At 39.8% G+C, this 16,779-nt stretch overlaps 1 protein-coding gene across 3 annotated transcripts in view; it reads right to left on the reverse strand.

Moving 5' to 3' along the window:
* Positions 1-16,779, reverse strand: part of Mdn1 (midasin AAA ATPase 1) — a 125,118-nt gene that overhangs the window by 61,942 nt on the left and 46,397 nt on the right. For all 3 annotated transcript variants that reach the window (XM_075971270.1, XM_075971269.1, XM_075971268.1), the window contains exons 28-44: positions 16,588-16,722; positions 16,371-16,509; positions 15,660-15,810; positions 15,303-15,430; positions 13,472-13,616; positions 11,171-11,300; positions 9,742-9,960; positions 8,883-9,080; positions 7,805-8,013; positions 7,019-7,141; positions 4,754-4,951; positions 3,614-3,721; positions 3,110-3,298; positions 2,332-2,421; positions 1,982-2,245; positions 1,575-1,836; positions 52-211 (exon numbers count right to left, since the gene is read on the reverse strand). In XM_075971270.1, coding sequence (XP_075827385.1) covers positions 52-211; positions 1,575-1,836; positions 1,982-2,245; positions 2,332-2,421; positions 3,110-3,298; positions 3,614-3,721; positions 4,754-4,951; positions 7,019-7,141; positions 7,805-8,013; positions 8,883-9,080; positions 9,742-9,960; positions 11,171-11,300; positions 13,472-13,616; positions 15,303-15,430; positions 15,660-15,810; positions 16,371-16,509; positions 16,588-16,722 — 2,848 coding nt within the window. The remainder of the gene's footprint in view (positions 1-51; positions 212-1,574; positions 1,837-1,981; positions 2,246-2,331; positions 2,422-3,109; positions 3,299-3,613; positions 3,722-4,753; positions 4,952-7,018; positions 7,142-7,804; positions 8,014-8,882; positions 9,081-9,741; positions 9,961-11,170; positions 11,301-13,471; positions 13,617-15,302; positions 15,431-15,659; positions 15,811-16,370; positions 16,510-16,587; positions 16,723-16,779) is intronic.

Here is a 16,779-nt window from a genome sequence, read left to right on the forward strand (position 1 = left end):
CAGCTAGATCCACTCATGACTGGGCATAACCGGACATGACTGGGTTCTTACTTGCAGAAGTTAACATTGTCCATCAAAAGCCAATCTCCAGACTTCAGGGCCTGAACTAACATGCTGTCAACCCATTCAAAGCTGCCATGACTCCGGCCACTGGCTGACTGCAGAAGCTTCACCCCGAAACTTCGGAACTCCTCGACAAGTTTGGTGAAGTCTGTAACATTACAGTAATCATAATAAAGTTACAATAATAATAATAAAATACAGTAATCATAATAAAGTTACAGCCTCCTACCCAACACTTGTTTAAACAGAGATAATAAAATTATGTTTAGGACAGACAAAAACTTTCAATAACTTTCCAAGTTAATAGCTACATACTCAGGGCTGACTTTGGTGAATAATTTTAGTGTTTCAATTTAAAAAATGTCTGAAGGAAGGTCTCCCATCCACTGCATTATAATTCTACATTACAGAGCTGTAAGTTGACAAAAGTATAATTAATGCCACTAGATTTTTTATAGTGATGAGATTATCCATCTATCCATCCATCTATAGATATAGCTCACAAATACTTTACAGTCTAACAGTCCTTGTCTAGAATTTTTCAAATGGTAATTTTTGTTAGATATGTTACATTGGATTCTTGGTTTGAGCCATGAGAATAGACTTAAGTTCCCATTTTTAACTTGAAAACTGGGAGGAGGAGGTGGTAACATGACAGAGTAAGAGGGAGCACAACACTGTGTACCTGAGAGCAGGAAGGTAAAACCAAGATGAAACTCTATAATTGCTTATGTAGGAAGCTACAAATAAGGGGAAGGAAACCAAAGATACCAGGGTCTCCCTGAATTGAGGCCCAGTGGAGCAACTTGAAAGGGCAGCAGCATACTTTAAAGGAGAGGCTCCTCAAAAAAGGATACAAAGTCCCTGGAGGAGGACCTTGTGCCTGTGGGTAAATGACCTGCACATCTTTATAAAAGTGATCTGTATAAAGGCTGGGTTGGAATAAAACTGGGTCTCTCCAGTTCCCACTAGCCCAAGGAGCAAGCTCAGCAAACACAGAACATTCAGCAAGTGAGATGCTTCACGGTAATGTCACAAGAGGAAATGCTATTCCTTCCCAGGCCTGAAAAGTGTAAAGCTATCTTAGAAAGATTAAAATAATTCATAGCCAACTTATTACCTACCAGAAAAAGAGCAACAGACTTGAAAAAATAAAATATAATGTAGTGCTTCACAGTTTAAAATCAATATCCAGAAAGATTTAGACAGAGGGAAAATGAAAATGCTTATTTTGTGAGAAGTAGTAGGAAGTAATACTTCCCAGTGATGGATGTTATGGATTGACCTTCAGCTGAATAAGCATAAAATGAAGAACATAAAATGAGCTTGGTAACTAGCTATTTTCCTATCGCCTTTTTCAGTATCATCAATTTGAAATCCTTTCTTTCGGCATTTTACTTTCAAAGTGAACATTCAAGTCTTAAGTAATAATCATTACATGGAATTAAAAATATGACATGACATTTATAAACATTTCTATAAAAAGACACAAGATGCCAAGTAGATCATACCTGCTTTGGAGTAGGAGTTGATTTTACTATTGAGTCGCTGCATAAGCAGCAATACTGCTTCCAGTTTATTGACAATCTCTATGGTTACACCTTTACCATCTTCACCAAGACATTTGGGTTTGTATGTCAGAAGGAAATGGCTCCAGGCTCGCAATACTACTTCTGTGTCATCAGCACTGGTAAGAAGACTGTCCCTTAGCAGTACCCTGAGAGTGCGCTCTACCTTCTCAAGTAGCAGCCTCCAAGGTCGGATAATATCAACCTGCAATTTCCAGAGCACATGAAAAGCCATTGGCCAAAGCAAAAGGATACTGTTATATGTAGTCACCACTAACAGAAAAATCCCCATAACAGGCCACAAGTTTGTTGTGCTATGTCTGACAAATATATAAAAGTATACCAGGTACCTGCTCAAATCCGCCCAGAAGCTCAGTAGTATCCATTGCACTATTCATTGCCATGATCTTTAAGGTGTGGCCAGTAAGGTGTGCCAGAAGCTGGACCAGGCTGGTCTTGCCCACAGAGGATGGTCCCACAAGGATGACCATCCAGCTCATCTGCACACATTTCATGATGGGTTCCAGAGACTGGAAGGACTGGTGTAGGAGCGACAGGGGCCGGTGGGACAGATGAGGAACATAGCTGCTGCGAGAAAGGACTGAGTAGCCGATCTGGAGGAAATATGGCAGTGGTATTTAGTGAGCTAGAAGCAGCTATGAAAACAGTCAAAGGGGAAAGGGCTATCCCGTCTCTTTACCTGAACATCATATGGAGTGATGTGAAACAGTCTAGTTCCCATGTATGGCTTGGAATCGGAAGCAAACACATCCTTAAACACAGTGATGACCTAAAGGAAGATAAGGAAACGAGAATATAAATCATTATAAGTTCTTACCAGATGCTAAAATGGATCCTCTCAAAGAAGAAGCACAGCGACAAGCCACCATACTTGGACAATACCAGCAAATCCTTTCTTTTCGAGTTTTTTCGTGCAAACATCATGGGATAAGGCTAGGTATTGTAGCACATCCCTATAGTCTACAGCAGTATATTACTTGTATTTTAATAAATAAATCTTGCCAGAAGATCAGAGGCAAAGCTAAAGCCACTAGAAGTCAGGCAATGGTGACAGACACCTTTAATCCCAGGACTTGGGAGACAGTGAGATGGACCGAGGCCACCGTGGACTTACAAAAAGGGGGGAATAAACAAACAGAAAAAAAATCAGTGCTAACCTGAAGATTATGAGGAAAAATGTATTAGTCAGAGCACTGCATTGGAGAATAGTTATTATTTCCACTTCATAAATTATCATTATCATAAATTATTCATCTAATCAATAATACGGACTCCCTGAAACACTGCCTTCACAAAGTTTCTATCAACTACGGGTATACTGATTACTTTTTAAAGCCTAAGGAGTCAGTGAGAGATGGGTAGGAGAACTAAAATACTAATAAACACAAAAGAAGAAGAATGTCATCTTTAGAAGAAATCAGTTCTTACGAAGAAGATAAACGAAGTATGCGACTCACTTTCTCTTTGTCCTCCCTGGTTCTCATTCTTTCACCATAAACTAGAAACACGTGCTGGCTAGGATCATAACAGCCAGGAGATTGGTCAACCAGCATCAACTGACACCAGCGGAAAAGGTCTCGGAGGTTGAATTCCCAGGGTCCTCCTTTTTGCCCCCATTTCTTCTCAACAGTCACTTCATGATCAATCTAGAAATAAAACATTCTTATTGACAATTATACCCTACCAGACAATGCACTATGTAACACTATATTACACATACATATGGGATTTAAATTAATAGGTTTGATTCAAATGGATCCTCCTAACCTAAACTTCCAAATGACTCTGTAAGCATCACTGCTGTGCCCCACACTGCATAGAGGCTGTGGCTATCAGAAGGGTAGCACACACCCCAATACAAACTTGCAGATGCTGTCATTTTCTTCCATTAGACTGGTAGAGGTTTGTTCTAAGGGAATGCTGATTTCAAAGAGAAAAGATTAATACAAGTTGGTACTTACATGGTTATTAAAAGCTACCATTTTCTTAACAATATTTTTGTCAATGGCTGGGAACAAAGTACTGGCAATGAACTCCATGTCAACTACAGTAAGGGGATCCACAAAGACCTAAAAAACCCAAACACGACACAGTATCAATGCTTTTGTCTAGAAAATGACTATACTACCATGTTCTGTGGTAGTTCTACTTAATACTAAAGAGAAATAATTAAACTTTAGAAATTTCTAACAGTGAAAAAACTATAGAGTTTCAAAATATAGACAACAGACTTGGCTTTTAAATTTTACCTAGTAAATTAGAGAAGAGATTCATGCAGTTCACTTTTAGAATGCATTTGTTGTCAACAATTTCCTACCAGTACTCTTAAATAGTTTCAGACTCAGACAGTTAGTATGAACATGATCGCTATAAAATGTACTCAACTTTTCTGTTTTGATAGTTTTCATAATAAAAATTCTTTCATGCTGGGAATCAAAGCAGGGTCCTCTCCAAGAGCAAGCAGTGCTCTTAACTCTTCAGCACAATAAACATTGTTAAGGGATCCTCAGCAATTTCTTAATCATCAATGGACAGGATATCAGAGCTAACATCTAGAGGTACTTCCAAATTCTAAATTAATCAAACTCTGAACAATACCAACTAAAATAAGCATGCATATAAAGATGTAACATTTTTTATTTTGCTAATGATAGATGGAGGGATACTGTCGAAATTTTTTTTGGAGATAGGGTCTCACTGTGTAGTCCTAGAACTCACTATGTAGACTAGGATGGCCTTGAACTCAAAGAGATCCACCTGCCTCTGCTCCCTGAGAGCTGGGATTAAAGGTATGTAATACCATGCCCAGCTCAGGTCAGTTCTTTGTTCACAAATTTTAATCCTGAAATACATTACTTTCATTACAAACCTGTAAAAGATCATCACTTGAAATTACTAATGACCAGTCTCTATGGCAGAGAGTATTAACAAAGCCCTACAAAGGCGGTGACCTCACTGTCTTGTAGATGGTAAGCAATCAGTCTCCAGGTCGCAGTACAACAGGGTAAGGCAGGAAAGGAGGGTCATTCAGGAAGTCCTCCATTACAGACACAGTGGATATGCTAGTATCAACTAGTTTCTAAGGCAGCAGGGAATCTTACCTGAGTGAATCTGTTAAGGAAAGACTTAGGCAAGCCCTTCCTCCCGCCTCCTTGTCTAAAGGGATTCTGACAACCAAAAATCCTGGTCTTTTCATGTTGAACTTGAAAACTCATGCCTAGCTCTGGTACATAGATTTCTCCTCGATGATCAAAACAAGCATTGAGTCCTTCGAGCACAGACTGAGAAGCCAAGTTAAGCTATTTGGGAGAGAAAGCACAAATATTTGTTTCATTATTTCATAGTATAACTAAAACAAAAGAGAGGGAAATAATGAGTAGTAAAGTAAAATAGATTTTCTTGATTGAAATCAGGGAAACTCATTTTATTTCTCATATATTTAAGAGATTTAGGTTAGGGTAAAAATTATATATAAATTTAAATTTATATAATTTTAGAAATATGCATGAATATAAACTCTGTATGTGGCTTTAAGCTTTTTAGATTTATCTATTTTACTTTATGTGCACTAGCGCTTTACTAGCATGTATGTATGTATGTATGTATACCATATGTGTTCCTGGTGCACGCTGAAGTCAGAAGCTCTAAGACCCCTTGGAACTGGAGTTATTAGTGGTTGGGAACAACTAATGTGAATGCTGGAAACTGGAGAGCACTTCTCTGAAAGAGCAACAAGTGCTCCCAACCACCAAACCATCCATCCTACACCTTGTAAGTTTTTAAGTAAGAAAAGGAAATAAAAAGACTAAACTTGAAACAAACTTTTAATCTTGGAACACATTTAATTATGTGGATTATAATGAACTTTCACTGGTCTCTGTAATAACATGCTGACTGAACAACATCTTCTTTTTTTTAATTTATTTAACTTTATTTTATGTGGATTGGTGTGAAGGTATCAGATCCCCTGAAACTGGAGTTACAGACAGTTGTGAGCTGTCATGTGGGTGCTGGGAATTGAACTCAGGTCCTCTGGAAGAACAACCAGTGCTCTTAACGGCTGAGCCATCTCTCCAGCCCCTGAACAACATCTTCAAATGGGTTTCAAAGTTGTGATATAACAACACTAAGTGGGTCTGTCTACAGAGGTTTTAACCAATTTTTTGTTTTGCAATTGAGGACATAACAAATGAACTAAATATAGGCCTTCAGATTCTGTATCAGAGCTCACAGATATGAGACACAAATGGTCTTTAGATAACATTGAAAAAGAGAGTGGAAGAATGCAAACCAATAAAAAGCAATCACCTGAATTCTTCCTACTAGGACCTCATTGTCTTATAAGCAGGGCGAAGTCTGTACATGCCCAAATAGAAAATTGCTCTAAATGGGTATCCAAGCCCAGTCTGTCCTTCAATCCCTGGATGTGAGCTTGAATACAGTCAGTGTGGCCTTTAGCTTAAGTCTAAGCTCTCTCTTTTGCAAATAAATATTCTGACCTGCCCCACTCTATAACCATGGGTACCTATCTCTCCTTGGTATCTGCCCCAAGCCAGCAGAGAGCAAATCAGCTGACTGATTCTCATAGAACACTCCCCTTGTCATCTAGGACCAGAGGAGAGGTCTGCGTCCAATGAAACTGCCATCCCATCCAGCCGCTTTCTGAATTAACATTGAAGAACCCCCAAAAGATTCAGCACTTAGCACTCTTAATTGTGTGTGTATGTGTGTATGAGCGCTGGGCTTTTAAATTTTTGTATTTATTTTTAATTTATGAACATTAGAGTTTTGCCTGCAAGTGTGTCTGTGTGAGGGTGTCCATTCCCCTGGAACTGGAGTTACAGACAGTTGTGAACTACCATGTGGGTGCTGGGAATTGAACCCAGGTCATTTGGAGGAGCAGTCAGTGCTCCTGAGCTTGGAGTCAGCTCTTCAGCCCTTAAATATATATTTAACATTGATTATTTACTGTTTTTTATGTCATTGTGTATATCTATCTCCAGCTACTCTGGAGCATTATCAAAACCTGAAGTGGTTGATAAAATTTGCAAAGTACTTCTGAAATAAATGTGAGAACAGCAAGTCTGCCAGAGATGTGAATAAAGAGAGACATGGCTTTTCTCTGGTGAAAACTCAATATGAAGATGATCTTGGTGAAAGAATGCCAGTGAATCAAGAAAGACAACATGAATTATCCTTCTGGACGTGCACTCTGCCATGAGACATTTCTGACTAGCAGTGACATTAAAGGACTCTTTACTCGTCTTATCTGTCCTCATCATAAGCCCCTCCACTAAAATACCTTGTTCTGTACTTTCTGATGGCTTTTTAGCCATTTGTGGTCCCATCTTGGTCCTGATACTCACCTCATCCAACACAACCCAATGGCCAGCTTTCAAAGCTGCCAGCAAGGGTCCATCACACCAGGCAAACTCTCCACCTTTGCCACCCTCAACAGGTAGATCTGCTCCAAACAGATCAGTTATGTCCTGGAACAAAAGGTCACACCATTACCAAATAAAAAACAAAATTTATAAAAAGAAATCTACTGGAACCTGAAACCCTAAATCTGAAATGATAAATGCTTGGGTGGACCTTATACAATATTCCCTGACCCTCCTTTTTTCTTTTTCCTGTAGTGTCCCAACTATACCAGACACCATCTACCAGGAGCCCAAGCATGCCCCAAGAATCTTCTGATCAAAATGCACCAAGTATCACTCTCCTTGAACAGATGCTCAGGTCATTAGTTCTTGGAGATCAACTGGTGAGCTTTAGCACAAACATTATTAGCAAGAGCAGTAACAATGCCAAGGTCTTGTTCCCAGATCCCGATTAATTTTTCATCTTTGTCCCACATTTTCATAAGATAATTTCCAAAAAGTTACTTTACCTCTAGGATTTTTGAGAAAGGAAAAAAATTAAATGGTACATTACATACAGTAATGAGCAGTTCTTTGTCAAAACAAAATTGGAATTAAAACATCTAAATAAGAGAAGAATGCAGAAGACTTAGTTTGGAGGCTTCTGGAAGATTTATCACCGCGTGACATAGCTGTGGTACTGAGAGTCATGATTTCTCTTTGGGAATCTATTTAAGTAGACAATCGTACCTCTCTTTATCTCATGCATTTTAGGTTGCCTATGCTTACCGTCTGCTCTGACAAGTTGATTCGAACCAGGGTATTTCCTGAGGCCTTTGCTAATGCAGCCACCAAACTTGTCTTGCCAACACCAGGTGAACCCTCCAGGAGAATAGGTTTGTTCAGTTTAGCAGCTCTTAAGAGCCTTTGTGCATTCATAGCTGTGGTGCCTGCACTGAGTGCATAGTCAGCAATACTGTGCCCATTCAGGACAGGTCCTTAAGTAAAGAAAAGTAAAGTGAGACACAAGCTAAGGGCAATCAAACCCTATACACCTCTCCACCCAATGTTATCTACTACTATCGGTGAGTACTACTGGAACAAAATGTTTCCCCCTCTTTCAGGATTCTCCCAGCTTTGGATCTATAAATGCCTTACAGAATTTTGAAGCCCGTAAAATACTTTTCTCAACTGTGCCTAGTACAACCATACACATCAACAACACCACAAATACAGATCTAGCTGCTGACATTCTCATAAACTACATTTCGAATACTATGCATCCTTAGTACAAGCATCACTTTGAGGAGGTATTTCAGTAACTGTCACTGTGCCTCTGCACATTTCGTGTGCTCAATAATTATTCCTCGCAGAGGAAAGGACTAGATGACAGATGACCCCGACATGAAAGCAACAGTAATAAATGTTAAGAGTGCTGTAGGAGGTGTGTAATCACGTCAGAGATGCTGGGTTCAGTCCTAGCACAAAACTAATATTATTTGGCAGAGGCAATTTAAGGAGGGAGAAGCAGGAGAGAAGCGCAATCTACCGTCTCTTACACTCCACTTCACTACCACTCATCTACTCAAGCCATCAACAGACATTTTCTACGTCTCTGCACAACTGCCAGGCCATGTGGCAGATGTCAGGAGAGGAAGACTGGGGAAAACCACCAGCTCTTAAGGACTCACAAACCTATTTTTATAAAACAGAATAGAATTATAGTCAGGATGCACTGTAAGACAAGGCCATGCAGTTTGCTAGTTTTAGTGGGGTGTAGAACTTCGCCACAGTTAAAATAATCCCGAGTAACACACAAAACTAAATTTTTACAAGCTCCAGGAGGGGAACTTAAAACCACTCTTACCTCTTGGAATAAAGAATGGGTGAATGCCCCAAAGGTCATCTACACCAGTGAATTCTTTGAGTTTGAGTCTATCATAAATCTTCAACTCATCTTTCTGACATTCTGTCAGTCGAACTACCTTGGAAAGTTTCTTTATTAGGAATTTCAGACATTCTTCTCGAGCCAAGAGGGCCGTACCGAACCCAGAGGAAGTTGCCCCTGTAAGAGAATAGCAGAACATGAGGGAGCAGCTCCATCGAGCCCACTGTGATCAGTGAGAGCACAGACCTTTTCTGATGGAAAGAACCTCAGCAGAACTACAGACTAAATAGAAGGTCCAATGTAAAGCAACCCTGAGGAAAAGGGAAGAATGCAAATCCAACATTCCCCCCAATTTATGCACCGTCAATAAAGCAGCTTTTCTGGTGATGGAATTGATGTCACCCAATCAAAAACTGATCTGGGGACAATATACAGCACTATTCGTCATCCGAGTCCTCATTTACTTACTGTATGGGTGTGTGTCTGTGCAGGGGAATGCACACATGTACCAAAGCATATGAACAGAGGTCAAAGGACAGCTTGTGAGAGTCAGTTCTTTCCTACCACAATGTGGGTTTGAGGGATCAAGCCCTAGTCATTTACTCTTGGTGACACGCACCTTTATACACTGAGCTTTCTCACTGGCTGACTACTTAATTCAGGACCTAGTCCAACTTTGAAAAGTGCCAACCTTTTCAAAGAGTATGAGGAAGGAAAGGAGCTATTCTAAGTGTTGAAAATATCCAATTAAAGTGATTCTAAAAATAGATGATCTGGTTTTGCTTCCTTTCCCCACTCTCCTGTCTGGACAAGCCTGCTGTCCCAAGAGAAAACATACCAGAACCTATTCCGTCTATATACACGAGGCATGCGGCGTGGACAAAAGACATCACAGTAGAGATGGTCTCTAGCCTTTTCACAGCAGCTTCCTCCGCCATGGAGTTCATGAAGTTAACCCAAGACAGAACATCTCTGATACTGACCACACACTTCCGTCCAAACTCCTGGTGGGTCAGCCAGTCAAGGAAATCCATCATCACCTCGGCTATGTCAGCCCCTTAGAATGAAGCAAAAATAACCATTTTCTAGGAAACATCCCAGAACAGTGGGGAGGCAAGGTCTATGCTTCTTAGCTGACATGAAAACCTTTGTGAACGCGGACCTGTCGGCATTCTTTCTACCGTAACGGGGAATGCCAGCTTCTCAGTGGCGTTAGTTCAGTTCTTCATTTATCTGTGTGGTTCTCTAATCTAGGAATTAATCTAGCTGACAAATGCAGTGAGGCTTCACACCAGTTTGTCTCATGATTCAAAATGAATGGCTGCTCTTATAAAAAATTATCATAAAATAATTGAAAATAGCCAGGCGGTAGTAGAGCATGCTTTTAATCCCAGAACTCAGGAGGCAGGTGAATCTCTGTCAGCCTGGTCTACTGAGTGAGTTCCAGAACAGGTTCCAAAGCTAGGAGGTGTTAGGAGGCAGAGGCAGGTAGATGTCAGTGAGTTTGAAGCCAGTCTGATATACAAAGCGAGTTCCAGGACAGCCAGGACTGTTACACAGAGAAACCTGTCTTGAAATACAAAAAAAAAAAAAAAAAAATCAACAAGATAAAGTTTAATGTTTTAAGACTTGCCAACTCCAATTTAATTGTATGTGAGTTTTTAAATATATTCTGATTTCTTTTTGCTTGAAGGTTTTTATAGTAAGATGAAAATTTGAAAGCAGAATAGAGTAAAAGATTCATTTATTAATAATTAAATAAAAACTCGTCACAAAAGTAATGATTAAAAGGGCTAGGGATATGGTGCTTGCCACCCATACCAAAGGACCCATGTTCAGATCCCTGACGCCCGTGGGTAGGCACTGTGTCTTCCTTATAGGCTCAGTCTCAGAAGATAAAGGCGATTCCGAGAGCAAACTGACAAGAATAACCATATTGGTGTAGTCTGGAGTTGACTAAAGACTGCCTCAAGGAGGAAGGCTGAACAATGGAAGGCAGTTTCTAACTTCAGTCTGTATCCATGTGTGTCCACATAACATGTAAAATATGCATACATACATATACAAACTACAAAAATAGAGAAAAAAATAAAAAGTCTTTCAGAAGAGGCAAATGCTATATTTCCTACAGATCTATTGTGTTCCTATTTTTGTCTCTTTCATTTTTATAACACACTGACTATACATACAACTAATGTTCCATAAAAGAGTTATCACTCCCCAAACACGCCCTTCGACCCCATCACCAGCACTATATGCACACTCACCTTTATGACCTAGTCTGCCCAGAGACAATCCTGGACGAAGATTGTGATTTATTATTTGAATTAAGTCTTCACGCTTTGTGCTCTGAGGGCACCATATTTCTGTAAACCGATTTCTTAAGGCAGGAGACAGCTGTAAGGAACACAATGGCTAATGAAAATTAAAAACTTTTGAAGCTAAAACATTAATCCTTTGAAAAGAATGTTAGTAGTGACTCCACCATGCATCTTACCTTTCACAAATAAAAAATTGTTTTGCTCTTGCAGGCAGCTTCTACTACGATCTACATTTTCAAACTCAGAACGGCTCATGACAGAAGTTTGCAGTGTTACTCATCTGCCATCAACTTTTCAGTAACTATCATCTATCTGGTGTATTATGTAGGGATCAAGAACAATGTCTGTACCAAGGAGCAGCTCACCTAGGTTGTTTCTCACATTCACACTGGCCTTCTAGATAACCAATGCCTTTAGTACTTGCTCTACTAAGAGCTTACCAGTATCTATTAGAGACACAAAAGCAAAAGATAGCTTTCCCTTAGGTAAAAGATAGCCACTTTGTGTTAAATAAAGGTAAGCATATCTGGCAGGCAAGTTAACAGAAACAATCCTTTTGCTGTTGTTCTTTTGTGGAGTGGAAAGGTTTAATGCAAAATATTATAATTCTATACTTTCCAAAATTAAACCAGTTGTTTCTATAAGATTACCATAATTTGCACACACAGTAAGAGCATGACAAGATAGCTCACAGTACGCAATGGCCATAAATCTGAGCCCAGGTGTACAAGGCAGTGCTCACTGCCACCCATATTCTGGGTGGGTGGCACTCCCAGGACAAAGCATGTATGTCATGTGTTCAGAGCAAAGACTCAGCAAAGTGGCATGGTGCAAGATGGCAACAGTTGCCAGGAATACTTTGTGTCACTACATACTGATTTTGGATTAATTTTTGGTCTGTACATAGTCAGAAACTCTTTACTACTACCTCATTTCTCATGTTCCCCATATTCATTGACATAATTCTTTATGTGGTGACAAGCCACAGTTTAAGGACCTGAGCTCACCAAATATGATACGATATACTTCCTAAGGGAAAGCAGTGATTTGGGTCTTGGGGTTCTTCCTAGGGCACCCTGTACTTACTAAGAGTGTTCTCAGTATACTCAGCTAGGAAACACTGCTGTTTTCATTTCAAGCGTTTGTGTGTGGTATGCAGTTCATGTGTGTGCGAGTGAATGTAAACTATCCTGAAAGCAGATCTTTAGAGCACAGCAACATTCTTTTTCTCTCACGGTACTAAAAAGCAACACGTTCACATTTCAGGCACCCAACAATAAGAGCCATAACGCTTCACTGAAAATCAATTCATTTTTCTTCCAGGCACACAATGCTGCACTTCTCACCAAATGTTCCCTGAGCTTTCTGAAACCACAGGATTGTTGGTTTCCCTGATTTTAAGTACAACCTTGTGAAGAGAAGAAACTTTACTTACAATGTTTGTGATTCACATAACCTGTAACAGTATAAATAGTTCCTATCTATGAAACTATGTGTCCCGGTAGGCTTTAAGATTGTTGTAGACCTTCTATCGCCCAAATGCTGAGACGCATGCATAGAGGCATGCACCACCATGGCTAGCTAACACTGCTGTGATATCTATTTGACACTTTACCATCACTTAAAAGACCACTCTAACATTTAAGAAAGCAAAGTACTATCTGCGCATGGTGGCACATGCATTCCTGGGAGGCTGAGGCAATGAGTTCAAGAGCTTGGTTATGTAGAGACTCTGTCTCAAACACAAACAAACACAGAGACTGAAAGAGTCTGTCAAAGTAAGGTATTTTCTTTCTTTCTTTCTTTTTTTTTTTTTTTTTTTTTTTTTTGTTTTTCGAGACAGGGTTTCTCTGTGGTTTTAGAGCCTGTCCTGGAACTAGCTCTTGTAGACCAGGCTGGTCTCGAACTCACAGAGATCCGCCTGCCTCTGCCTCCCAAGTGCTGGGATTAAAGGCGTGCGTTAACCAGAATAGTCAAGGGTCAGACAGAATGAGAGCAACACACAGTAACAAGTCAGCTAGGAGAGAAATTCATGACATCTTGGATATATAGAATGAAATGGCAAATACAGAAATGTTTATAAGGTTGTTCAATAATGATTATAATTATACATATATTTTTATGAGTTTATGATCTATCACTGAATTGTTAACCACTATACAGATGTAGTACAACATACATTTATGGGTGTCTGTAAACTGAAGGAAAAAAACTAAACCAAAATTCTGCTCTAGGAAGCAATTTTACCTCCTTTTTCCCAAAGTCGCCCCCAGGGTTCATGGTTGCTAAGATCTGGAAATGTTTCCCAGCAGTCAAGAGCTCGACTTCATTGTTCTTATCACCTGGGCTGCCCTTCTCAGCCAATACCAGAGACTTTTCCACTTCAAGGACACTAAAAGAAAAATTGGGGGAAAAAATTAGAAAATGCTTACATATTGTATGCTTTTAAAAAACAAACCTAAGTCCTCTGTGCAGGTAATGGTTTAGTGGTGTCCCGTAATACGTTGTCTGGGTAATGGCCTATGCTGGTCTGCCCGAATGCTGGGACTGCAGGGATGCACTGCCATACACTTGAAGAAACTTCTTATTTATTTTGGGTGTGTGTATGTAGGCCACAGCACAAAGGGGAGGCATAAAGACAACTTCTGGGCATGGGTTCCCTCCTTTCACCAAAGGGGTTCACAGGGACCCCTTTTTTTGTTTTGTTTTTGAGACAGGGTTTCTCTGTAGCTTTGGAGCCTTTACTAGAACTAGCTCTTGTAGACCAGACTGGCCTCAAACTCACAGAGATCCGCCTGCCTCTACCTCCCAAGTGCTGGGATTAAAGGTGTGCGCCACCACTGTCCAGCTCACAGGGACCTTTACACAGAGCCATTTCCATTTCACTAGCCTAGGAACATACTTTTGATAAAACAGACCAATTTCTTTTTCTACACTGACCTACTAACGCACCATCATGATGACAATAGATGTCTTAAATGTAAGCGTTCACTGTTACACCATTCCTAATACTCCAAAGTGGAAATAGGAAAACTACCAACAACTAGTGAAATGATGAACAAAATGTTATATTTCCAGTGCTGCTAGTAATTAAAGAAACATACAGATACTCTATACTGTGATAAGGAGGAACTTTAAAATATTAATATAGAGCTGTGTGGATACGGAGGCTCATGCTGGCATTCCCAGCACTTAGGGGACTGAGGCAAGAGGACTGGTGTCAGGCTGATGCTCGTCTGGGTTATCAAGTGACTTTCAGACTTCCAGGCTAGGGAGACAGCTCAGCTGATACAGTGCTTGCCACACAAACATGAGGACCCGAGTTTGGATTCATGGGACTTGCTGGCAAGAATATAGTCAAATTGATGAGCTCCAGGTTCAGTTGAAAGACTGTCTAAAAAATAAAGTGGAGAACACTGAGGAAGACACCCAAATGTCGACCTCTTCCACACATACTCATGTTCACATAAAACAGATATTATCACAAAGAGTAAGAGAATAAAGCATTTATATGGAAGACTCAGAAAAGACAAAACTGTGGAGAAAAAAGTTGTTAATTAATGGTTGCCTCGAACAGGTAAAATGCAGAATTAACTATTCATGAGAGATCCTACTACATGTTAGTGTAAACTCAACTGTGGTAACTAAAAATCTAAGTTCACTAAACACCTAACCATAGTTATAATATAAACAAGGTACATTTTATCAAATATAATACCCCAATAAGACAACAAAATGTATATCACTGCATCAGGACTAATAAGAGGTTGTGGAACTGTTTTACAGTTATCAAATTTAGGATTCTAATACTAGTTTCACTTAAAAAATTAAGTTATAAAGTGTAAGCATAAAATCTGCTTTTAAAAAACTATAGTAACTTAAGATCATTTGGTTTTAGTTCTATCATCCCACAAAATAAAACAAATGAAAACAAGCATCTGATCCCTGAAGCCAAAAGAAGAGGGACTCCTGCACCTCCCATCATTGTCTATGCACTAAGCGTGGAGAATTAATAAATTCAAGAGATCAAAACCAGGTCAATAAATTCATCAATAAACAAGCCCCTCGCTTATATTACCTGTTCAGTCTTTCCAGGACAGAGTCATCAGCCAATGAGATCTCATCTAAGAGGAAAAAGCTGTCCTCCTTCATGGCCAGAACCAGTGGTCCATCGTGCCACTCAAAGAGTCTTGTGTCCATTTCTTCCTATGATTTGGAAAGGAGGAGGAATTTAATACACATAGTTAGATGTCTGAGGTAAAACACACATTCTTCAAAAAGCAAGGGTCTATGAAAGGGACAAAATTTGTGAAGATACCCTATAGACAAGTGAAGTACACACATATACACACATCTGAACTGTATCTTCCACTATGAATCCACTTACATGAACTTAGCAAACCATAGTTTGTTAAATAAATATATCAATACTTACTACTAGATAAACCTTGTCATTTGGCTTCTGTCTCACTGGCCTTAAGCCCCCCAGAAAGTCAGATGTCTCCATATTTAAGTGGCAGTTGACTGAGTATAGTTTCCGATTTGCCAAGGCTGCAAACATCTGGCAGATGGTAGTTTTCCCACACCTATTAGAAATACACATCACATCAATAAGCAGCATCTGTTCCAACTACATAGCCACAGAGATTGTATCAGCAAGAGATGAGGCACAATGAGACCACATTACAAGTATAATTTAACTCAAGACCCCTGCAAGCCAGCGGTAGAACATTAGTGCCCTCTCAAATCCTTTGTACAGAAGGCCATCAACTACAAATACTTCATTCTTTTAATTCTACCAACAGCAATCAAGGGAGAGGAAGAAACAATCCTTACAGTCTCCAAGACTCTAGCAACTTCTCTCCACACCTACTGAATACATTTAAAAGAATAAGTGGATAAAAATAGTTCACAATGGCATAGTAGGAGAAAACATTTGTTTCCATAAGCGAAGGATTTAGTATGAAGGGAAAGAAATAACACATCTTGCTTTAAAGAAAAGGGAGGAAAAGAAAGGAGAAAAGACAACAGTGAGAAAGAAAGAGAAAAGAACCCCCTAGGTGCTTCACCCAGCCCTGCAGATGTGACCTAATGCCATGGCAGTGAAACTGGAACTTCTCAATGAGCTATGGCTTCAGAGATTTACCCAGTGTCTCCAACCAGCAACACAGGTTCACCAAATTCCAGCGCTCTGCCCACCAGCACTGCTAGTCTCCGCATGCCTTCGGTCCATACTACATGGCTGAACTTAGACTCCAACAGACTTGACTGGACAGACGATTTACCTATCAAAGCAGAATAAAACTGTAGGCTCTAATGAGCACAACTTTATTCATGTTCCTATAGTGTTTGGGTCTACTCACCCAACAACTTTAGAACATTTTCTTTGGAGAAAAGAGACTGAGGACACAATTTTTTCTTGAAATGTTTTTCAAGGACTTCTTGAATTACATCAGCTTCCTCCTGCTTCCGGACTCTGCCCGCCAGAAGCATGAAACCTGAAGGTTGAAATAAAGGGAAAACTAAGCATCTGGTAGTGATAGTGAAGAATGTTG

Source organism: Microtus pennsylvanicus, chromosome 5 (assembly GCF_037038515.1).
Source record: "Microtus pennsylvanicus isolate mMicPen1 chromosome 5, mMicPen1.hap1, whole genome shotgun sequence".
NCBI lineage: Eukaryota > Metazoa > Chordata > Mammalia > Rodentia > Cricetidae > Microtus > Microtus pennsylvanicus.